Genomic DNA, 25,699 nt, shown 5'->3' with positions numbered 1-25,699 from the left:
GGTAAAAATGAAACCCAGCGTGACACAATAAAAAATAGATACTTTAATGTTTTATTAAAATATAGATGGGAAACATAATCACTTTAAAGACAGCTAAACATTAAGGACTCTCTCCGTGTACACATGATTTATACAACTATTTAGCTCCAGAATAAAGGAATTATTAGTATAAAACCCAGAAATTAAAATACAGCACAGAGAAAGAGATATTTAGTGACCCATCACGGCCACAATATACAGATCAGTTATTGAGGGTGGTGGACGGAGAGACCTCCATATAAATACGTATTACTTTCCATGGATTTTTCTAACTGCTATTACTAGTTACTTATGCTTCCAAGATATTTCCCATAATGCATCTGACCTCTTTGTGATTGGTTGCTCACTTGTAAAAAGTCTTAGTTAAGAAGGAGTCCCTTCTTCTTAATAGAGGTGTGAGAGCTTAACTAGCCCAAGGAACAGAGCTCTCGCAAGCGTTCTTTCAGGAACATGGAAAGCAAATAGCATAGGAAGGATTTTAGCCAATTTATTTTTTTAAGCAAATTAGCAGGATTGTGCCACTCGCCTAATGCCGTTGCCTCAAGCCTTAATCTCTAAGGCTTCGTCTCTGTGTACACATCATGTTAAGAACGACCAAAAAGCATCTTTTCAACTATGAAGGGTCTCCTACGAACCACCATACTCTGAGCAGAATGATTTCTGGGGCAGATAGGATTGATATTATCAATATGAAAAATTTACCACTACAAACAAAAAAGTTAACAATTAAAAAGTTTATTCACCTTAATTGTAAAGAAGAAAAAAACAGTACATGTTACACCATAATAGTAATAAAGACTATGAATAAAGAGCGCTTGGAGATTGGTGGTCACCGATAAAAGACTCACCAATAATAAAAAAAATAAATACCAAATAAAAATCTCCACAGAACAAGGAAAATGTCGAAGAGAACGATCAGAGAATGATAAAGAACAGGGGCACGGAGTGGGAAGAAATAAAGTTGGTGAACATCGCCATTAATTATAAGGATCCTCGCAAAACTCTCTCCTTTAATGTCCACAGGTTGGCGATAGCGGTTTAGAGATCCCCAAGGTTTATCGGCATACTGAACCTGCAGGTAGATGCGACGTGAAGCTCACTGGACGGATGTTTATGGCTGGGTCTCGCTGCTCGTACAGGGACTGTGAGGTAGCACCTTAGGGTTCGTATGTCTTTTATTACAATAAACGAGACACATGGGGTGAGGGGCATACAAGGAGAGGTCCAATTGGCTTATGGAAGAGGAAGGTGCGAGTGGATTTGCCGCCAACGTCCCAAAAGGAGTAAAAGTGCAGAGATCCCCACAATACACCCCGTAATAATGTCAAAGATTATCTGCTTGATGACACGTAAATTAGACAAGCCGTAGGAGACGGAAACCAACATAAAAGCAAATAAGATAGAAATCTTAGTGAACAAGTAGCTGCCTTGCACTCAGAATCAGACAGGAAAGGTGTTAAGGTACGGGATTTCCACATGGGAGATGCATTTAGAATGTACATTGTACAGAAAGTGATAAAAAAAACCAAAAAAATAGTTTCTGTGAATTTTGCATAACAAGGAGTTAGTGTTTTTTCACGCCACTTTTTTTTTTTTTTTTTACATTATACACATCTTGTGTAACAGAAGAAATACCTAATCCACTGAAACGTAGCTTCACAAAAGGTATACTAAGGCACCTTGGAGGTTAACCCACATCCTTAGCTATGTGACCTTTCTCATGTATCCCCCTTACATATAGAATGCAATCTCTAAAGACAGTTGGGTTAATCAGTTGTTGGGTTACCATCAGGAGCAACATATTACAAACATCCTTGAAATTTAACCTGAGCCAAGTCTCTGGAAGTTGACCAGTAGTGATCATGAATGTTCTCTGAGATAATCTCTCTTCTGAGAATCCTTACTGTCCTGATTTGGACACCGAGGGCTCTCATGGAGAGGTTACCTGGAGGTAAAATGTCCTCCATCATGTTCTGTTCCTGTACAGGCATCCACAGGTTGAGGTACGAAGGTGTCAGTGATCAGTCATCTGCAACTATAGAGAGTCCACGCAAAGCCGCCAGCTTGTCCTCGTTCTCCCTCTCACGTTCAATGTCCGTCAGCTGAACCTTGTCCACTTGCTGGGCCAAATCATCAAATACTCTGGACATCTGAGTGTAATAATCCACCTGCAATACGGAAGGCTACCGTGAGTGGAGCTGGCTACAGGGGGTGATAAGGCTCAGAAGCAGAGCGTAAAACCTCATCTTAAGGGGTAATGAGGGCCTGACTATTAATCTTGAATAACATGTAAAGCCCTACCCAAATCAAGATATCTGACCACGAGCTACGGAGAAAGATTTTACAAAGTCCACACACCTGGGCTCGGATGAGTGACTGGAAGCTGGGTTTGAAGTAATCCACGCGGCTGTTGTAGAATTTCGGCATCTCGTCCAACAGCTGGCTGTTCTTCGCAGTGAAGTCTTCCCTCACCGGCTGTAACTCCTCCTGGGCCTGTGGGATAAGGCAGGTAGTAAACATGCAGCCCCATGCGTCAGATATTGCTTATCAACGTGCAGCATATTTGCGGAGAGAAGTACGACACCACAAAATATTCCACCTATTGATTAAAAAATGGTTGCACATTTCCTATAAAGCTGTTGGACGTTCTATTCACTGAGGTTTAACAGACTTGAAACCCCTTGACTTAGATAACTCGTCTATCTGCAAACAGTCAAGCTGCCGTTGAGTTGGTGTCATGTTGGACTCCAGTTGAGTCGCCATGCACATCCCCCACGCTGCCGCCATGCGTAATGTTTCATTTTGGAATATGCGGCGTGCTACTGTGCCTTCATGATGTAATCCACACACAAACGGCTAGTGAAATTTCACACATACCACACACACACACCTATTTCATCACATGATACTTGGGACAAAAAGCGAACAAAGCAGACAAAAGAAATATGAAAAGGTTAAGTGCAAGTTGCGTGAAAGATAGTGATCTCAATGATAAGAAAACAACATTCAGTAGGTTAAGTAGACAATGGGAGGTGTCCTGCTCACCCCTTCTCACTTTTCATTATGATTATTATTATGCATGGTCTGGAAGGAGATTCAGCATCCGGAGGGGTCTAACGGAAGGCACAAAGTCCTAGCACAGATCTGTCTTCAGCTCCCCATCTATCTGCTCCTTGCCTTGGGTGCTAGGTTATGATGTCATAAGAAGGTACGGAAATCCCTAGGACTTTATGTAGTCGCATAAAAGAGCAGAGAGATCAACAAAGACACAGTCCTTGGATGTGTGTTATTACAAGGGGTGCGGAGGGTATAAGAGGCCGAATCGCAAGCTCCTCTGCTTGTGGCACCTATTATTCCCCCTGGCACAGAAGCCCCGCTCCCCTATCTCACCTGGTGCAGTTTTGCTATAGCTGCTCCTGTCCTTTCTTTCTCCTCATATTTTTCCACTTTTAGCTGCAGCCTCTTGTATTCCTGGAGGGCCTGTTCCCTGCGTTTCACCGCCATGTTCAGAGAGGGGAAGACACTGCTAAACCTGTGTCACAAAACATAGATCGTATAAGAAACAAATCACACACGTAATGGACTTATTTGCATTGATGCTTAATGTTCTAATCACATGTGCTAAAGCGTGAATAGACAGTCAACCCCAATAAGCTTCTCCTTCAAAAAGGGCCAAACTGCATATTCCGGGGGGTTTTTTGGTGTTAGATCAGTAGGAAATATATACTCGTATAATCTGTGGGCGATTGTATTTTTATAGAATTACGTGCACACATTTCGCTCATCCGTCCACAACTGGACAAAAGACATATTACGCACAATGGCAAACATGCACACATTCTCCGCGACCTTAGAACAACGCAACACACATCGGGAAAGGGTTCAAATTGTGTTACTGTGTGGGAGGCCGACACACCCCGTGAACATCCGGCGCCGGCTACAAGGAGGCTTTTATCCTGAGGGTTAAACAGGCACAGCCTGGGACAAAACTCAACACACATCATACATCACAAACAGCCCCTCCACAGACACACGCCTCACAAACAGCCCCTCCACAGACAAGCCTCACAAACAGCCCCTCCACACACACACGCCTCACAAACAGCTCCTCCACAGACACACACACGCCTCACAATCATTCCCTCCACAGACACACACACACGCCTCACAAACAGCCCCTCCGCAGACACACACACACGCCTCACAAACAGCCCCTCCACACACACACGCCTCACAAACAGCTCCTCCACAGACACACACACGCCTCACAATCATTCCCTCCACAGACACACACACACCTCACAAACAGCCCCTCCACAGACACTCAGCCTCACAAACAGCCCCTCCACAGACACACACGCCTCACAAACAGCCCCTCCACAGACAAGCCTCACAAACAGCCCCTCCACAGACACACACACGCCTCACAAACAGCCCCTCCACAGACACACACGCCTCACAATCATTCCCTCCACAGACACTCAGCCTCACAAACAGCCCCTCCAGACACACACGCCTCACAAACAGCCCCTCCACAGACACACACGCCTCACAAACAGCCCCTCCACAGACACACACACGCCTCACAATCATTCCCTCCACAGACACACACACACCTCACAAACAGCCCCTCCACAGACACTCAGCCTCACAAACAGCCCCTCCACAGACGCACAAGCCTCACAAACAGCCCCTCCACAGACGCACACGCCTCACAAACAGCCCCTCCACAGACGCACACGCCTCACAAACAGCCCCTCCACAGACACACACGCCTCACAAACAGCCCCTCCACAGACACACACACGCCTCACAAACAGCCCCTCCACAGACACTCAGCCTCACAAACAGCCCCTCCAGACACACACGCCTCACAAACAGCCCCTCCAGACACACACACGCCTCACAATCATTCCCTCCACAGACACACACACCTCTCACAAACAGCCCCTCCGCAGACACACACACACGCCTCACAAACAGCCCCTCCACAGACACACACACGCCTCACAATCATTCCCTCCACAGACACACACACGCCTCACAAACAGCCCCTCCACAGACACACACGCCTCACAAACAGCCCCTCCACAGACACACATGCCTCCCAAACAGCCCCTCTACAGACGCACACGCCTCCCAAACAGTCCCTCCACAGACACACACGCCTCAAAAACAGCCCCTCCACAGACACACACACGCCTCACAATCATTCCCTCCACAGACACACACACGCCTCACAATCATTCCCTCCACAGACACACACACACGCCTCACAAACAGCCCTTCCACAGACACACACACGCCTCACAAACAGCCCTTCCACAGACACACACACGCCTCACAATCATTCCCTCCACAGACACACACACGCCTCACAAACAGCTCCTCCACAGACACACACGCCTCACAAACAGCTCCTCCACAGACACACACGCCTCACAAACAGCCCCTCCACAGACACACACACGCCTCACAAACAGCCCCTCCACAGACACACACACACGCCTCACAAACAGCCCCTCCACAGACACACGCCTCACAAACAGCCCCTCCGCAGACACACACGCCTCACAAACAGCCCCTCCACAGACACACACACGCCTCACAAACAGCCCCTTCACAGACACACACGCCTCACAAACAGCCCCTCCGCAGACACACACACACACGCCTCACAAACAGCCCCTCCGCAGACACACACGCCTCACAAACAGCCCCTCCGCAGACACACACGCCTCACAAACAGCCCCTCCGCAGACACACACGCCTCACAAACAGCCCCTCCGCAGACACACACGCCTCACAAGCAGTCCTCCTGCCAGCTCCTCATCTATAGGCGTACATTTGTATCATGCATACAGGTGAAGAACACAAAGTGTCAGTAAGCAAGCAACATTTGTCTCACCTCTTCAGAGGATCCATCACAGTCTTCTGGATTTGGTTCACCTGGACAGGAGATGAATGGTTACGTTCAACATGCAAGCTACAAATATACATACCATGCACAAAATAAACAAACGCAGCACACTAAACTGTTTCCAAACTCGTTCATTAGAACTAGATGGTGGAGAATGGAGGAGACTGATAGATGAAGGGCAATAGCAAGTAAAAAAACACTGTCTATCTATAAGTATATCCAAAAACACATTGTGTGATACTGCTTAAAGAACACCCTCGCTGCCCGTTCTCCCAGAAGGTTGATTAAAAATGTTTAGACCAGATCTCTAGGGACGTAACGATAGAGCTCAAGGTGTATGAGGTTTCACAGAACCTGTGCACCCAGATGCTGAGGTAAACTCTTGGCTCCAGAAGGACCAGATTGATGTTTGAAGGACCCTGTCCTGATAAGTAGCATTTCAACATTAAGATGCGGTTGGCTTCTTATTCGAAACACAACAGCGAGGCTGTCATTTACACGCACATTATAACACAAGATGTGTTCCTATGCTTCTGGATTTAAACATAGATCCAGCCTGACCTCTAACATGTGCTATTTAATTAGCATAACATGATCCTGGCAGCAACCATCGTGTCCCCCTCACACACCCTTTTACAGATGCGTAGGGATTTGTTTCTTTTACCTTCTCCTGGTTAAAGGCGTCCATGCGTTTCATCGCAGTGTCCAGCGCAGTCACCATTTCCAAGAAAGCTGCATCAGGCTCACACAAGGGATTCCCTAGCAGGTCCGAGGAGATTTTGACAGCTGACTTGGACATGGCTGGTGGGGGAGAGAACAAAAGAAATAAAGACACCGGCGCTTGGGTATGATTAGAATTATTACCCTTAAGATATAAATCGGAGGGCATACCCAAATCTGCCTCTATACTTTTCTTCATGTCCTTTTGGAGCTTCTTCGTCTGCTCTTCTAGCCTGTGGACAGTTAATACAATAGTTTGGGAAAATAAGCCCGGATGGAGCGGAGACGAGCAGGTAAAGGGCATTGAGAGCAATTGCTGGATGTGGGAAGAGAGATACAGGACTACAAGAATACACTCTTATAACATACTTGTGTGGAATGGGACAGATTGCAGATTAAGAAGAAGACAACACATGTAACTTACTGCTGAAGTTTGCCGTATTCTCGTTCGAAGTCTCTTTCCATCTGCGGGCAAAACGTTAATGTCACTGCACATCACACGCTTATAAGGCCTATGTCTGAAAGGACTAGCAATGTAACCGTGCATCACATGCCTTCTAAAGTTAAAAGGCAAAAACTAATTTATCTGGAAATTAAAAATGTCTTGTCTCACATGATCTGCACATACATTCTATGTTTATTGCTTGTTTATAAAATGTTCTGTATTTTATGTTTATAGCTTGTTTAAAAACGGCATTTTGCCTCGCTCTGGGACGGTTCTTTCTAGCCAGTGTCCTGGACTGACGACAGCTTAGCACTGGCATCCACATGTCAAGTATGGAGCTCGGTTACAGGTCTATTTTCATTTATTTAAAGATTGGTATAAGTGCATTACTTACAGTTTTTGGAATAATCTGTTTTTTCGGACCTGCTTTAAAAGGGTTCCTGTAAGACAGAAAGGAACATGTCAATGAAAGAAAAAGAATGCATTATATTAACAGAGTTTTGAATCTTATTCCCCGGTGGGGTTTACTTTGGCTGACGTACAGTTAAGTCGTTGAAGATATCACCCTGATTTACTGATGCGCAATGCATGGTCAATGTAAGTCTTGCGTCCATGAAATATGGCTGCCACCAGCTTTCCTCAGACATGCCATGTTGTAGCAGTAAGAAAGGGGGGGGCCATCGCCAGTGGCCCCTGTATGAGTTCTGTAACATGCAGCCAGGCCGGGCACTTCCGATCACTTTATTCTTGGCTCTGTCTCCCACTCCTTCCGCGTATAGTCAGAACCCCTGTAATTATGGGCAGGTAATCATGGCCTGTGGCCTGGACTCCTTCCTGTTTATTGTCACGGCTCAGGAGGACCCAAAACAGTGTCATTCACACTACCGTGTTTCCAGTGTCAGTTTACCCTGGCCCAGAATGTGGACACGGACCCCTTCATTGCCAGAAGAACACCGCGCATGGCGCACACGGCCTGGGTGGGTATGGGGTGGCCCCCCAGCTGTTCATGATCACCACTTCTCATAATGGTATTCAAGGTAAAGAGGTGTCCAGGCTCTGGCTCTTAAGCTCTTGTTACACTACAACTCCTATCAGCCGAAATCCTTGATGGGACTTGTAATCCATGAATATCAGTGGAGAGATGGTGTCCAGTCACAGTGCCATTAACCCCTAGTTAGCTGGTGACACACATATAAAATAATTCCTTTCCCATTAACTACTACTGCCAGGAGGCCGTCACGATTCACGAAACATCCCTTCCTGGTTGCAAATTATGTAGACCAGAATGTCGGAACACACACACGCTCACACGTACGCTTACACACACACACACACACACACACACACACACACTTGCAGTCCAACTATTTACTACCAGAGCCTTGTGTTCTGTAGCATCTTACATTAATCTACATCAGACTGATTTCAATTACAATCAGAAGGGCTGAACTGGTGCTGTGAACGGTGAGAAGGGTATAAACAGATAAAAGACACAGGAAGGGGAAAAGAGAGCTTCGGGAGGAAAGCGAAAATTGGTGAGGGTGCCGGACACAGACTGAGGTCTGACCACTAATGAATAGTTATTTATCTCACCAAGTCCGAGCCTCAGACACTTTCCACTCGTCCGTGTGAGGAACACAAGCGGTCCGGAATAAGTTTGAGAAGCCAGCCTAGAGATGACTGCTGGCTCCTCGCTGCACAATGTGTGATAATCATATTAAAAGAAACGAGGTTCTGTTGCTGCATTGTGATACGGTGATCGAGCGAAGATTCCATGGACAAATGTTGCGTTAAGCGTTTTAAGACAGACCAGTCACGTTCGGGGGACCTTCATTTTAATAAGATACGGTGCTTGCTGAAGTGAAGTCTCTGAGCTAGTGTGACACATTGAGTCAACGGTCGATGGTTTAAAGTTGGATTCAGTGGAGTCAGACATGGAGAGGAACAGCAGCAATTTCAGCCACACAAGTACAATAGCTTACAAACTGTCCGCAAGGACCAACAATGGTCCTCGTTTTATCAGAAGACATTAATGAAGGGGCCACAGGTTACTCCACAGTAAACTATATTGCAAGGAGTCTATAAGATGGATTTAAAACTATATAAAAACTAATAAGCAAGGGCCCAAAATGTTGCAATTTAAGATATGAACTGTGTTGCCCATCAATCTTCTATCTCTGCCTTTTGTGAACAGGCTGTGAAGAATAAAACCCACACACGTTTTATGAAGGGCCAAAACATATTATTATTTATTGATTAATATAGAGCATTCATGTTCTGCAGCGGCAGCGTTGTACAACGGATAAACAGCACATAACATGTGGTGCATCAGAAACAAAAGGTGAGGAGGGCTCTGTTTAAAGGAGCTTACAATCTAGAAGGGGGGAAGTGAACGTCTTTGAGGTAGACCAATCACACGACCGTATCCCAGTGTTTTCACTGTTTAACCAAAAGATACTACTGGATAAAAATAAAGCCTGATTGAAGTTTAGATGATGGGAGACGCCTGACAGCAGGACTGAGACTAGGAATGGTGAGGCAAAGATAGGTGGGTGGAAGGGTGTGTGGTTAGTTGATATGCTTTGCTAAGGAACCGAGTCTTAAGAGGGAAGTCCCTGCATTTTATTTTTTAAAGTCCTTCTTTTTACAAAATATTTTTTTCAGGCAGCTGTATATCAGCCATTTATATGAGTTCTAGCTCAGGAATTGTAGCCCAATCTACTTCACAAACACCTGACTCCTTATCATACTGCCCTTGGTAAACTATGGAATGTATTAGAATAAAAGGGGAGGAGATGTAGGTAGGGGGACCACCATGGAGAGTTCTGTAGGTGAAAATCACGAATTCAAATTGAAGCCAATGAAGAGTTTGACAGAGGATGAGTAGAGAGATGAGTAAGGAAGATAAGCCTGGCAGCAGCATTCATAAAAACCTGGCAAGTTTCTCGTGCACAATGCACACTACAATCAAGGAAATCTCACCGATATGCATTATGCAGGGTGAGTGTCATACTGCAGGGTGAGTGTCATACTGCACGGTGAAGTCCATGGGCTGAAGCGGTAGCTCTACTAAAAATCCCATTTTGGTGAATAAACCCCCAAAAGATAGAATAGCACGTAGTATGAAAGTACACAATTTCATCAGAGCAGGAAAAATAAAAAGCTGCATCCATGAAGGGCTGTATTGTTTTCCTGCAGATCCTCGAGCACCAGTGAAAAGCTAAAAGACACATGGTCCTGAATGTTCTACCACAGAACACTGACAAACATGTGCTAGGGTACCCTGTGGTATCTTTGGGCAAGGTCAGAGGTCACCTGCGCTTCTAAATCCGCTCGCGGCTAAAGTCCTCAGTCACCCTCACCAAACTTTATTTACCCAAACGGGATGTGCCAGAGCCTTGGCACCGGCGGCTTTCTGGCAGCAGAGGATAATTAAAAAGAAAAAATAATTATATTTAAAAAGGAAAAAAAAAAGAAAAACACATGAGATGCACATGGCAACCATCTCCCCGGCAGCCAATAGGACGGCAGCAGTGGCTGGACTGGTTTTTGGAGGCTGGCTGTGCCTTTGGTATATTTAGAAGGCCTGACTCACAGCTTGTTTACAGTACAGATCTCCAGATGGACTCGTGGAAAGCACAATCTACCACAGAGAAAATATACCGATATATATCACTGCTTTTAACAGATCCCAAAAGAACGCTTGGTTAACCCGCTCCTTCCCAGACTGGGAAGAGATAGCGAAGATGGTGAGATGCTAGCCATTCAAGACAGTTCATGTGGCCAGCACCTACTGGACAGAAAAATACAGTTCTATTTTAATGCTAGGGATTATGTGATAATATTATGTGATATATATATATATATAATAAAAATAGTTATTACAGACAAAGAATAATCAATGTTTTAGTCTGTACACACACACATATATATATATATATATATATATATATATATATATATGTGTGTGTATATATATATATATATATATATATATATTGTCAAACTGATCAAATTGCTCTTTGGAGCGTCCTACTTCACGCACTTCCCGTGATAGGTGCATAGAGGTAGACTTAGTCACCGAATGCTATTAATTTGTGTTGTGTTACATGGACATAGTAGTCAGGCAGCTGCTAACTACTAGAAGTGTTGATTTTACATAACACAGAGAGGACAACGAACTTATTTTCTGTAAAAGTACAAAGCATACACACTATTTGGCCCCCTTCTATACAAATTTCCAGTATTTTCAATAGGAGCAAAACTACAGGTGTTACAGAGGGCTGCGACAGCACACCGTCTACACTGCATTCCCTACAACCGCTGTCAGTGCTGCCGAGACGCTCGGTGCTCGGTGCTCGGTGCTCGGTGCTCGGTGCTCGGTGCTCGGTGCTCGGTGCTCGGTGCTCGGTGCTCGGTGCTCGGTGCTCGGTGCTCGGTGCTCGGTGCTCGGTGCTCGGTGCTCGGTGCTCGGTGCTCGGTGCTCGGTGCTCGCGTGACACTATATCCCACTATATTGACGTCTACCAACTATGCTGGAGGGCTATTCCACTTCTCTACCATAACTGAATAAATGCTTGTTCCTCGACACCTAAGCCTCAGACCTACTAATGTTACACTACGGTTGGTTTTCTCCTGTGCTTTAATCTCTTTATGTATTTGCTTTAATCTCTTGATGTATTTGGATGTTCCCATGGAGTCAGTGGTTTGCATCACCGGGAACAGGCAAATGAGGTGGAGCAGCTCTATGAATCCTCGCAGGGAAAGGCCATGCAAACTAATAATTCCACTCATAAAGCATACTTTTTATAGCTAGGGGAAAGCACCGGCCAGCATAACGGAGTTAGTGCCGCTCCTCCGGGCTGTTAGCGGAAATGTGGTGAGCTTCTGTTTATGTTACTAGAGGAACTGCCATCACTAATCTGTGACTCGGCCTGGATCTAATAACGTCTGAAGGTCTGTTATCAGGCTACTGCTTGCGACATGTACTGTAGTCCGAGGAGACTTACAGCGAATATTCTAGTAAGTTTTTTCTTATTGCGTAGGCTTGCTACAAAATCCCCATTAATAAGCGAAGAAGAGAAAGTGACGGAGCCCCCTACTTCCACTACTAGAGAATGGGTCACAGAAATGCAGGGGATTGCTGGAAAGCTCGTAATTTAGATCACTAAGTGAAGCCTTTTTAGTGTGCATTTACTTGCAATTCCACCCAAGAAGAACAAGGACATCCGGTAGAAATTACATGATACCTAGAAATCAGGTCTGTCCAGTTTTAGCCCTCCGGAGAGACGGACAGGTTTTCAGTTCAATGATATGATTAATCATTTAAGATCAAGTAATAGGGAAGAGTCAAAAAGCTTTCAAGAACTCAGCGGTCCCTTTTTCAAAGACTCTACTTTTACATTTTCTTAGTATGTAGAGGTTAAGAAACCAAAGAGGGATATTCCGATGCATCTCTACTGAGATTACGGCGATGCCGCCAAATAAAATTAGCATTGGTAGGGAAAAATAATCAGAAAGACCTAAAAATGTGCAAAATGTAAAACTACATTGAAAAATGTATAGTTTTATGAAATCTGCCATCTTTATTGACTTGATGTTTTTTGTTGGGTTTTTTTGCTAAAAATGTTACTGCATAATAGCAATGACCATGTAGGTAGATACTCTGTGTCATCATATGATGTGGCCTGATCCCCATGAATGTAGGTAGAACGCTTGCATCATATTCCTGAGAACACTTGCAGGGTGAATCAGGCAACTGGTGATAAAGATAGGAAACATTTCAGAGAGATTTTGTTTTCTGAGCTTCTTTGGCTGCTTATGATATTTTTCTCTTCGCGTTGGAGAACGGCCAGCTATCCAAGAATGGGCTGTGCAGAGAAGAATGCTGCACAGTTGCGTAACCCCTGCGATGCCAAGCAACACAAGTGTATCGCTAAGCAAAGTTGGCGTTTCAGGTATCGCTCCAGCTGAAACAGCACTCCATGTACACCTTATAAAAAGTTAAGCCCCCCGGAGCTGAGTAAAAGGCCCACTATACAGAGTAGAATCCAGACAGGACTATTAAAAGGCAATTCATCTGCTCTGTAGTATTCGCTGATGCCCCAAGTTGGAGTGCTTCACCAGTTACTTAGTATCCATGATCTGTGTTGAGTTCCCATCAACTTTAATGGGAATTTGTCACATGAGCTCAGGGGAAACTTGTAGCTCCCAGTGGAGGGCTGCAAAGGGGGGGCAAAGGAGCAAATGCCCCCCAGGCTGCTCTTATCTAAAGTTTGGGCAACTATCTGATGCTTTTTGTTTGTCATGCTTTACTCGCAAATCCATGTGTAGCCACCATGGTGTCTAAAGTAAAAAAAAACAAAAACCAACTAGAGCAGGGGTGTCCAAGTTTTTTCTGCAGTGGGCCACTTCATCAGAATTGTATACGTGCGAGGGCCGCACTCATTTTTCACTGTGAGAAAATATGGCCTTTAATAAAATATGCAGATTAAAATAAAGTAAATGACACAAAACCTTTACTTTTCCTCTCACTGATTTCTGGGCCTAGAAAGTTTTGTGACTACAAATTCAGGATAATTTAAAATGAAATACTTCTATTTATTCTAGGGATGCACCAAAATGAAACTTCTGGACCAAAACATTCATGGTTCACTTAGCCAAAACCGAAAATGACCCCCCACCTTTAGAAATAATAATAAAAACTCAAATTTTTAATAAAAGTAGGTAACACCACAATTGGACAAAAAATTAGCAATATGACTTGGCGTAATAGGAGTATGATTGCTAACAGCAATCACACTCCTATCATACCCAGGCAACCAGTAAATGCTGGTACCTAGGCATGATGGGACTGTGCTTGGTGTGATTGCTGTTAGCAATCACACTCCTATCATGCAAAGTCAGCCAGTACATGGTGGCTGTAAGTGATGTGCAGACCCCATACTGCTGGCAGCATCAATACACAAGAGGGCAGCTAGCTAGGTTTCAACATGTACTGGCTGACTTGGCATGATAGGAGTGTGATTGCTAACAGCAATCACAGTCCCATCATGCCTAGGTTCCAGCACTTACACATCCAACCAGTAAATGCTGGAACCTAGGCATGGTGGGACTGTGATTGCTGTTAGCAATCACACTCCTATCATGCCAAGTCAGCCAGTACATGCTGGTACAGGGTGGCTGTAAGTAATGTGCAGACCCCATACTGCTGGCAGCATCAATACACAAGAGGGCAGCTAGCAAGGTTTCAACATGTACTGGCTGACTTGGCATGATAGGAGTGTGATTGCTAACAGCAATCACTGTCCCTCCATGCCTAGGTTCCAGCACTTACACATCCACGCTATCACACACACATTCATTCATATACTCATTCATTCCCTCAATCACGCATTCTCATTCAAACACTCTCCCCACCCCCTTACCTGCACTGCAGCTCCTCGATGCCGCTCACAGACTTCAGCAGGGGGCGCGGCCTCTCTCTGCGTTCTCTGGAACTGCACAGAGGAAGCAGGACTGGAGCAGAGTCATGTTATTCCTGCTTCCTCTGTGCAGTACAAAAGGCCCTCCCACACGTAAGTAGCAGGGCTCCAGGTGCCCTGGCTGCCGAGCTTACGCGGGCCGCACCTTGAGGTCACGCGGGCCGCATGTTGGACGCCCCTGAACTAGAGCATTAAATTTTATCTTATTTTGCAGGTTTTTTACATATTTCCGGACAGGACTGGATAGTCCGCTTTGAGCGCAGTGTCTGCACGATGTTTTCTGGGCTGCCTTATTCCCAGTTAGTTGGCGGGACTTGCCCCTTGGGCTGAATATCTCGCTCCCCTGGCAGTAGCCAACACAAGCAAGAACCCCCTGATGGAAAGATAACTGCAACAGACACTACATACTGCACCAGTGAACGGGCTGTTTGCCTCCCTCTGATGCACAGGGACACCGGGGGATCAGCCCCTCTTATCGTCCTTTCAATAATTCAGTAACACAAAACCACTAGACAACCATTCTAACCTCAGGCCAACCCATCTCTTAGTGGATAGACGCCTGGGCCATATCAATAAACACTGCATCAAACCTAACGGATAAAACATAACCGCATGTTAAGCAAAAAAAGCCTCAGCAGATCTGTCACAGACACATAAAACAGAGAAAAACATACAATGATTTTCTCTATTATATGACAACAACCTATAAATGCCTGCTTTTGCGTCATGTGACAATATTTTTGGGCATTTGACAGTACTGGGAGTTATGTTTGTAATGTTTTGTAATATTTAGTCGAAATCATTGGTATAGGTGGAAGAGGACCATTAAAGACAAATTTTAAGATAAAAATATGATTTTATAAACATCAATTAATACTAACCAGTCAGATTTACAATATTTTATTAAAAAATTATAGGATTTCTATAAAATGTGTACTGATTGTTTCACTTGGATAATGAACTGACACAATTAATGCCCTGGCAAATTCATATAAAGTATAATATTATTATTAATAAAAATTCCACCACTACACAGAATTTGAAAGACCTTAATAAAATAAAAGAGAACCGGATCATGAAAAGCTAAGTCCAGTGTTCGCCTTCCTGTTTACATTTTAGATGTGTAAGCACTGACTATGAGTGACGTATATTCAAAACACCTCTCACAAGTTTGGCCAAAGCATAAACATCTGTAAACATGAACTTAAACATCGTTATTTATCATAAAACGAACACAGATGTGAACTTTATTAGCGTATCCTCTCACCAGTTCATCTTTGCCAGAGTCCCGGGTACGGCAGCTATCAAGAATTTCCCTTCGTTAATGTCCCTTTCCACTCACTTCCGGGTTCCTCGAGACAGCCAAGTCGGACGGAAGTTACACCTTCTCACCGGCATCCAATGGAAGGCGAGGAAGGGAGCTATGTGCGTGTCCATAGTAACCGCATTCGGCACCTAGTGAGCACGCGTTTGCATACGCTGGGTGAAAAGCACAATACGTTCCATAGTGATATAATGTCTGCTTGATAATTACTATTCTGTTTAATGCAGTTTGATTATGAAATCTTTGTGCAGCAGGAATCTTTTTCATATTAACAATCCAATTTACTCACAATGAGCCTTTTAATTTAAGGGGACTGTTTTGGGGCGCAGGCAGGCTGCTCCAGGGGCAGAGGTGGCACAGGCAGGCTGCTCCAGGGGCAGAGGTAGCACAGGCAGGCTGCTCCAGGGGCAGAGGTGGCACAGGCAGGCTGAATGTATAATCATAGGGGTTATGCTGCGTTACAGTCAATGTCTGGCTCAGTGTATAGTAGTGGAAAATATGCTGTATCATATCTGTTCAGTAAATGTTATTGATTTAAACGTATTTTATTATTATTTATTGTTTTATATAGCGCCATCAAATTCCGAGAGCGCTGTACAATGGGTGGACAGGATACAACAAGTCGTTTGTAACATAACAATTTGACTTACAGAGACAACAGGTGACGAGGGCCCTGCTCAACGAGCTTACAGTCTTAATTTATTTCTGAGTTAATTTATTTTTCCAGGTGTATATTTTTTTCCAGTTGACCTACAGATAAAAAAATTGTGAAATAAATATTCTTGCCAACATTATTTATTTTTTGGGGGAGGGGTGCCACATAGAGGATCTGCCCCGGGTGCCAGATACTCTAGGTACCCCCTGCATATAATAGCTTTGTTGTCCCTTTAAATTTTAGCGGCGCTCCCCTTTTAAATGCATGGGAGATTCTGCAGACCACCCCATATATGTATTGCCCCTATCCCCTCCGCGGCTATTTTATGTGCGCGTGATATACTTACCCCCCAACACAGAGGGCAAACTTATACAATGAGGGCACACTATACAGTGTCAATAATCTAGTTCTGGGGCAATGATGGTGAATGTTTTTGGGCCTGAGTGCCCAATTTTCTTTATGGGACCAACTTGCAGACCTCAAAGTGCCAACACTGCATGTTGGTGGTTACCCCTGGTGTAGAGCAGTGTTGCAGAGAAAACGTAACACACACGGTCATATACTAACACTCATGCACACACACCCCTTTGTACATCATTATATACTGTATATATATATATAATTCTGTTGGGGCATAAATGCAGTCATTTGAATAATAATCTGCGTTATGTTTAACCCAGTGGCAGCAGCACATGGGTTACACCCGAGAAGCCACCAAACACCTTGCACCCATCCTGTATATAATGTATATAGATGGGACTTATGTGCTGCTGTCACTATCTCTCCCCTTTCTCTCTCCTCATTATCGCTCCCCTATATCTTGTTCTTCATCTTTCCAGTTCCTACTATCTCCCCTCTTTCTTACTATCTATTTCTCCTTTTTTACCCATATCTTGCCCTTTTTTCATTCCTGTGGTAGGAGAGCAAGGTATGTCCCTACAAGAAGATGTGTCTTCTTTCAGAGGGATCTTGTTAAATTGTAGAATGAGTGAATATGTTACAGATGGGATTCAACATAGATACCTGTAAATGTAATGTTATATATTTTTAGAAAGACAGAATTTTCTAAAATGGAGAGATATTTAGGAATGTTCTTGATGGTCTGGACATCTTTAGATGCAATCCAGGAGAAAAGTCACTATTTAAGAGATGTTCTGCTAGAGGCAGCAGAACATTGCATTAAACTTGTAAGTAAGAATAAAAGGAAAAGGAAACCACTGTGGTCTCCGCAGACGTGGCAAATATACTGAAGGAGAAGAAGCGAGCTTTCAAGAACTATAAGCAGACTCAAAATGAGGAAGATGAGAACAAATCTAAAGCTAAGCTTAGGAAGACGAAACACATTATTAGATGCACCAAAACAAAAATGTTAATACAAAAAAAATGATAAAACCTTTTAAAGATATATACGTGACAAAAAAAACCCCATAAACCAGGGATAATTAAACTAAAGACAAAGTATGGAAACTATATAAATGAAGACAAAGATCTGGTCGACTGCTTAAACAAATCCCTCTGTTCTGTTTTTACAGTGGAAGATAAAAGTAAGGGACCCCACTTAGCCCAGAGATATAAGGTGATGTATAAAACAGGGGTGTTTACAGAGGAAGTATTTGGGTTTGGATGTCATAATAGTTGAATGCATAAGGTGATGGTTGAGTGACAGGAAACAGAGGAAGGACTTGTTAGTAATGGGGTACCTCAGGGATCGGTATTTTTAATATTTTATTAGTAGTAATATTACAGAAGGTTTTATCAGTATGGTATATATTTTTGCAGATCATACAAAGATCTGCAACCGGATAGACCTTTCCGGGTGGAACAAGTCAAATGGGAAATAAGTAAATAAGAAGAATGGTCTTAAGTGTGACAACTGCAGTTTAATGTTGATAAATGTAAAATGATGCATTTGGGACAAACAAATCCCAAGGCAAAATATAGCATTGGGGCATTGTCCATGACTATGCAAGTGACAGATTTAAGAGTAATTATTTCTGATGACTTTTAAAGCAGACACCTGTTTTAAAAGAGCTTAAAAGGCAATCAGCGATCGCCTCCTAAGCTTTAACAGTGCTGCTGAAATGCCTTGATGTCGAGGCATTCAGCGGCAACCGAAAACCCAACGTTAGATGCACTGTGATCGCTCCAGAGAGTGACCACAAATGCCATAGCGAGAGATGTTGCCTTTTTTCACCATATTTTATATTTTTTTATAGTAAATGATATGATACAATAAAAATAATGACATCTAAAGAAAGCCCTGTCCTGAAAAAAACAATATATAACTTGTGTGGATTCAGTAAATGGGAAAGAAGAAAATTACAGTTAAACACGAGCAGCGCAGAAATGTTAAAACAGCCATTGTCACGAAGGGTACAAAAAATAAAATCAGACATTGTCACAAAGGGGTTAAAATACCATGGGATCTCAAGTTTTCAAAAATATATAGGACATGGGGCAGGATTACAAGATTTGGAAAGAAATGGTTTTGAAATAGCAAAAAGCTGCTTGTACTTATACACCTACAACTTGCAAAAAACATAAAAACATTGGTTATTTTTTTAAAAAAAAATGACAAATATTAGAATATATTTAGCAGGTTTGGCTTTTGTAAATGAGTAAAATATTTTTGAAGTAAGAGGCATACAATTTTTTTTTACATTTTTCACCACATTTTATAGTCACAGCAAAATTCCAAAAATGTTACAACAGCCTCACAAAGGGTACAAAAAGAAAAAAAATAGCCCGGTCCTTAAGGGGTTAACCTATTAATACTAATGCAACAATTCTTGCACCCCAATATTAATATTATGATATATATATATATATATATCTCTATAGATTTTCACTCCAATATATAATTATTATTATTATCGCAGTTACATAAATCCATATTAATAGATACTAAAGACGCATTAAAAAAAATTACAATGCTGTCATATTTTCGGTTATCATTGCAATCATAAACGCTTCTATCCCACATAGATCCGCTGCTAACCGAGAGTCAATACCAAGTCTTATAGTACTGTATGCCTTTTATATATTTAGCTAAAGGCCAATAATAATAATCATAAAAAACTCTAAAATGACTAGTATTTTTCCTGCATAAAATTGGGTGCTTAATGCCAAATCAGTTGGTGCTTTCTAAATAATAATATAGCGCTTTATAAATCAAGCGGCAGTCAAATATTGGTGGTGTCTGATAAATGTATCTGTTGGCGGGGACTCTGTAAGATAAGTAGTTTATTGAGCAGAGATAGATACAGCCTGTTTGCACATATATATCAAGTACTGAGAAATGTTGGGTTTGTAGGTTCACAGATTGAGCTAGTTAACCCTTCCCTGACAGTTTGTCTGGCAGCTCTTAGCAGTGAACTACATATGTATAGCTATTATGTGAAGAAATTACTTGGAAGCAAGAAAGGGATAAACACTACGCTTTCAGTACCCATGTAAACCAGTTACTATGGCAATATATGCTCCTAGCACCACATTTACTTGTTAGACAAAGCTTTAAATTTAGGGAGGTGGCCAGTTTTAATGTCTATCAAACCAGTTACGGTCGGCATTAATAAAGTATCCATACTGCCACGTGTGTGTGCATGGTAGTGGAGTTGCAGTAAGCACTCTATTGATACACACATGCTTCTTACACATTCACACACATAAATATACACTTACATTCATTATTACACATCATGAATCACATTCATACCAGTACATGTTACATATTTAGATCCACATATCCACCCACGTGTACCATTTTACATTTTATGTACACACACATATGGACTCATCTACCCATATATACTGTTACACACACAGAACCATAGAAGTATCCACAGGTTATTGTAACATCTATAGAACCGTAAATAATGCCATCTGTATATTCACCTGTACACTTAGAGGCACACATACTGGCATGCATTCGCTAACTTACACACTTATGAGACACACATGTTGAGTATTTAGGCTCCCCATCTGCAAGAATTTCTTTAGTTGCTATGGTAACCCAACTCTGTTTACCTCACAATTGCTACATGTTTCCAACCAATCACAGGCCTAAGAACTGCGTCTCGTTCTCCAACCCCCTGCCAATGTAACTCATTTAACCATTAACAACAGCCCAACAATGTACATATTTATACATACACACATATATATATATTTATACTGTACATAAAACAGATATTTCTATATGCGCTTCCACTCCTTTTATATATGTCTTAGGCACATGCTACCATTTCAGCATGTGACCTTTCTTAACCGAGGACCTCCTGGAAACATCCTAGGGACCACCATTTATGTGACCACCAAAGAGTTTTATTCATGGCAGTTTATTTCCAGTAACATTCCTCTATTCATCCCTTGACCTCACCAATGATGGGACAGATTCCAGATCAAATCCCACCTCTTACTTTCCTAACCTGTAAAGTGTTAATAGGAGTCATGTAAATTACATCCATGGCCTGTCAAATGAATCTGGAGTCAACAGATCAGAGTCAATGCAGATAAAGTTATATAATTATTAAACTTGTTCTTAGATCAGTCTAGAGTCTGCATTTATTTGCGTTAAGCCTTATCAACTAGTCTTCAAATCCTTCTGGACACAACCAGACAAACTCATACTGTATGTGTCAATACCCTTTCAAAAGGAAAGTAGAAATCCAATTTCAGAAATAAAGGCGTACAAGGAAGTACAATTTATGAAGACCGTCTTACCAATTACGAGTGTAATGCCAGCCTTCTTCTCTGGCTTTGGAGGTCCACCTTATGTAGTGTCACGTGCTTGTTTATCCATATGGTGTTTGCTTATTTTGGTCATGTTGATATAGGTTGAAGAACTACTAGCTGTGTAGCCCTTTGGCAATATTTAAATATCTAAAAGTAGATATGTAGAACTGCTGCTGATGGACAATTCAAGGATAATTCATTTAGCTCTCCAAGTTACTGAAAAGCCACCCATAGTAGCCCCAACCATGACACCTTACCCCACCCAATAATCAGTCGTGGATGTGGTACACAAGTGTTGGAATCAAGTGAAATTCTGGCTGTTGTTGCTATAGAAATGGTCTGGGAATATTGCCAAATCCACATTTGAACACAATGTTGAACTACAATGTTGCTATATTATTTCGCTGCATTGTAGGAAGGTACAAGGTGGGTATGTTGGCACTAATTGAACAGTTATGATGTATCAAGATGTGTCAAGATGTCACGTTTGCCAGACAGTCAGCACTAATTGATGATGAGTTTGCTGACATCCCACAATCCCCCCAAGTTCAAGAACATTACAATGTGTAGTTGTCAGAATATAAGAGGTTAAAAATACATGCACAATTGTCTAGTCATATCTGCCACCAAAGTGACTGAGCCAGTTGTATCTTCACCAAACGATGAAGAAGTCCTTCTCCATTTCTAGAGTAGCTGTGATGTATCAGTAATCATTGAAGACTCTAACTCTTTCAACTCCTTACTTCACTATGCATGAAGGCCAACCCCAGTGAGGTTCTTGTGCAAGAAAGACTGAGCTAGCCCTGGATAATTAATTTGTTGATTAATTTCACGGAAGTCATCCCATTGACTATGCATTTTACAGGGTCAACCATTCTTACAGAGCTTCCATTTGTTAAATAGGATGCTGCTGACCAGAATCCCATAGGTGTAAACATCCCCAGTGCCTTGGTGTATGTAGGTATGGCAGCACTGCCATTAAACTTGTGTGGAGCCTCTTTATGATGTATTTCACTCGCAATTCCACAGATTGCCACTGGGGTTCCCAGCACAACAAGGACTTCAGACACAATTCTCTGACCAGATGTATTCTGACTCCTTTTCTATGATATATGGCCCATGGTCTTACCAGCCCCCCCCCCCCGAGTCTTCCTTTATTATACTGTAAACTGTAAAACCCTAAGTACATCTGTTAGTACTTAACAAATAAATGTATACAAATATACGCTTTGGCTGAGAGTGCTTTAAGTTAGTTTGGTGATGTTAGAGATTAGTATTTTGAGGTTTTCGGGTGGCAGTGTAGATGCCCCAAAAATCAGTAGAATTAGAGAAAATTAAATAAATCGTAGGGATATTTTTCAGGCTTTGACATAGTGTTTTAGTAACGAATAACCCATTTTCTTCAACAAACACATATGTCTTCTGGTCAAAGCTTCTACATTATTCTAGAATCAACAGCTGGGGATGACCCCCAACACCACACCAGTGTTCAATGAACATGTAGCCTATCACTTTGTGGGGGCCACTGAAATACAACAGGTTATAAACTATTGGTCTAGATTAAAATCTATCACGTACAATACAACCATTCACATCGCAGTAAGCCCAGTACATACCATTTCATTTCACATAGTTCTTGTTTTAAACAATTAACCAAACTGGTGGAACAATTTGGTAGATTAAGCAAAGTATTACATGGAAAATTATGCAAAAATACGAGGTTACATTAAGCATCAGGAATGAAAGAATGAAGAAAAAAAAAGGAAACCGGTAAAAAGAAAAAATGAATGAAAAAGAAGAAATAAATATAATAATATAACAAATATCACTCTGGCCACATTAACCCCACAATGGTCATTTTATTTTAATTCTATGTAGTAAGAAATAAATAATAAATATATTTATGCTTTACGCTGTGGGAAAGTACCTTGACCTTTATTTAAAAAGGTTTTACATACAGTATATTGTGAAGAAGTATTGTATTTTTATAGTTTTTTGTTATTATTAATAATTTACCAAACTAGGGCTACATAATCTTATCTGTGTCATGTCACATGAGTAACATCGAATTGCCTATACAGATGAATAACGTAATGCAGCTTCCACATATTATTCTTAGATTAAATGGTGAGCTAATTGGGTAATCGGTTTCATTTTTACTTCCTTTTCCCTAATGTTGCTTTTATTTTTGAGCAGCTGTACCCTATTCCATGTTGCCACTTACTACATCACCTGCTGGGCCGAGCTGATGTCCAGCAAAAATACAACAGAGCTGCATAATGCTTCAGTTAACCCGACCATGAAATGTAGTGCAGTCTTCTACATGGAGTTTTCGGCTGGAAGCCATCTTTATTAACAGGGACAGCAAGACTTCCATTTCTCCATACAGGATACAGGAAGTAGAAATACAGAAGAGAGTATGGATAATGACATCAACAAGAAGTGTCAGAAAAGTATACATAAAATGTAAAACAATTTAGGAAGAATATAGATCTTATTCTGGCGATGCTAGACTTTTCAGGTTAGGGAAAACCTTAAAGCTAGAAAGCTTATGTGACCCTATACTATACTCCATGAATGTTGGTCCACTGAAAGAATTCTCTGGACTGAGGTTAGGTAACACAGACACAAGTAAGATCATTTGGTTTTCCTTTTTAATTCTGTTTTTTATACTAAAAAAAGTACAAGTACTATTATAAGAATGTACGCCAAGTGCGTAGCCTTGAATTTATGTTGAATTTCATCTATGACTTACCTGTCAAGCCTCCCAGTTGGTCCAAATAACATAATTCCCAGTGAATTAATAAACTTGCTTAACTGTGTCTTCACCAAGCACCGAGATGTGACTTTATATAGAAATCATATAAAACTAAATATTAAAACAATACCACATGTCTCTCCTCTGGCTTGTGCAACATTCTTCTTTCTGTACATAGCTGAGTTACCATTACTGTGCTATGCCGCTACTAGTGACTCACCGAAACTAAAGATGGCCACATTTAGGACCTCTGGAAATTCTGCATGGTATCCCCCCACTACAGTAGGGCCACCACACTATTTATTAACAACTACCTTCATAGAGGTATATGTATTGCAGTGATTGGCAACTGGTAATGTTCCTACCCAGGTACATCATTTGATGGCTTGGTGAATCAGGTGATCCTCACTTTTTTTGCCTCCCCATCATCCACCCAAGCTCTTCCACTCTCCGCTCCCTCCCTCTCCGCCCCCATACAGAGAATGTCCGTACCCAGACACTCGTGTCTGTGAAATGTTTTGTGGAGGTCGTTGCTGATAGGGTATTTACTGAAACATCCACAATAAAGCCTATTGCCTCCTCCCCCTACCCTTCCCGGTGCCTGTGTACCCCCGAGGTCCCCTGGGTAGTGTGGTGCCGCCTGTTGAATGTATATAGCCAAACGCCCCAAAAAGCTGTCACTCATTGGCAGTCTCTCAACCAATCGGCATGGTTGCCACATTTTTCACAAGGTGCGTCAAGGCCTAGTGTCCCCCATTTGAAAATTCAGTCACTCGCTGCAGCTCAGTTACATCCACGCTAGTAATGCCACCTTGTGAAAAGCACTCACCCACACAACACCATCGCAGGCATCAAATAAATACAAAGACTCCAAACGTAATGTCATTTTAACCGGCCCCCGGCTCAAACAATTTTATATATTAGTCTGACATGTCCACGTTACAAAGGGGGGGGGACAAAAAACATGGGGTCTGACAGACTTACCCACGCTATATTAACCTTTTCCCAGTCAGTGGGTAAATATTGCAGGCCTCTGTCAGACAAAACGTTTTAATTGGGGGGAACTGTAAATATATATATATATTATCACCTTATTATAAGGTACATAGAAATCTCTCTGGGAATATAAACAGCCACAAAATATAGAGACATCTGCTTCCACTTTTATACAACTTTGTACAAAAAATAAGCGTGTATTAAAATGACCGCCATTTCAAAAAAATGTCACCACAAGCACAGCAGGTCCTTCCCGCACGTCTATCGTACCTGAATATCAACATTTAGTTGGAGTTTTAAAGCAGTACTAACTTAGTTGGACCCGGCGGCCCCCTCGTGTTCCTATCCAGAGTACAGAGATGCCCAGCATCATTATATAGTGCGCTGTGTAACGGTTTATAGGGACACGGAGTATCATTATATAGTGAGGTATGTTCATCAGGGCCAGCCTTATAGACAAACAGCTGCCTAGGGTGATGAGCTGGAAAGGGGGCGCTGCCATTATTTCCTATGTTAGCAAAAAAAGTGCATGCTGGAGGGGGCCATAGGCACATAGTTCACCTAAGGCGCTAGAAATCCAAAGGCTGGCCGTGTTGCCCTTTGACACTTTATAAAGATACTCGG

At 42.3% G+C, this 25,699-nt stretch overlaps 1 protein-coding gene across 1 annotated transcript; it reads right to left on the bottom strand.

The window, feature by feature from the left end:
- Positions 1–2,060: 2,060 nt before the first annotated feature.
- Positions 2,061–15,883, bottom strand: LOC149277579 (bridging integrator 3 homolog). The gene is made up of 9 exons (XM_089502735.1): positions 15,876–15,883; positions 7,519–7,564; positions 7,104–7,144; positions 6,851–6,912; positions 6,624–6,760; positions 5,948–5,988; positions 3,430–3,571; positions 2,398–2,532; positions 2,061–2,207 (listed from the first exon to the last, which is right to left on the bottom strand). Exons 1-9 carry the CDS (start codon positions 15,881–15,883, stop codon positions 2,061–2,063), a joined length of 759 nt encoding a protein of 252 aa, XP_089358861.1.
- Between the last annotated feature and the right edge of the window lie 9,816 nt (positions 15,884–25,699).

Source organism: Sceloporus occidentalis, unplaced genomic scaffold (genome assembly GCF_023333645.1).
Source record: "Sceloporus occidentalis isolate IW3139 unplaced genomic scaffold, rSceOcc1.0.p SCAF_209, whole genome shotgun sequence".
NCBI lineage: Eukaryota > Metazoa > Chordata > Lepidosauria > Squamata > Phrynosomatidae > Sceloporus > Sceloporus occidentalis.
This window is presented reverse-complemented; position numbering and strand designations above follow the sequence as displayed.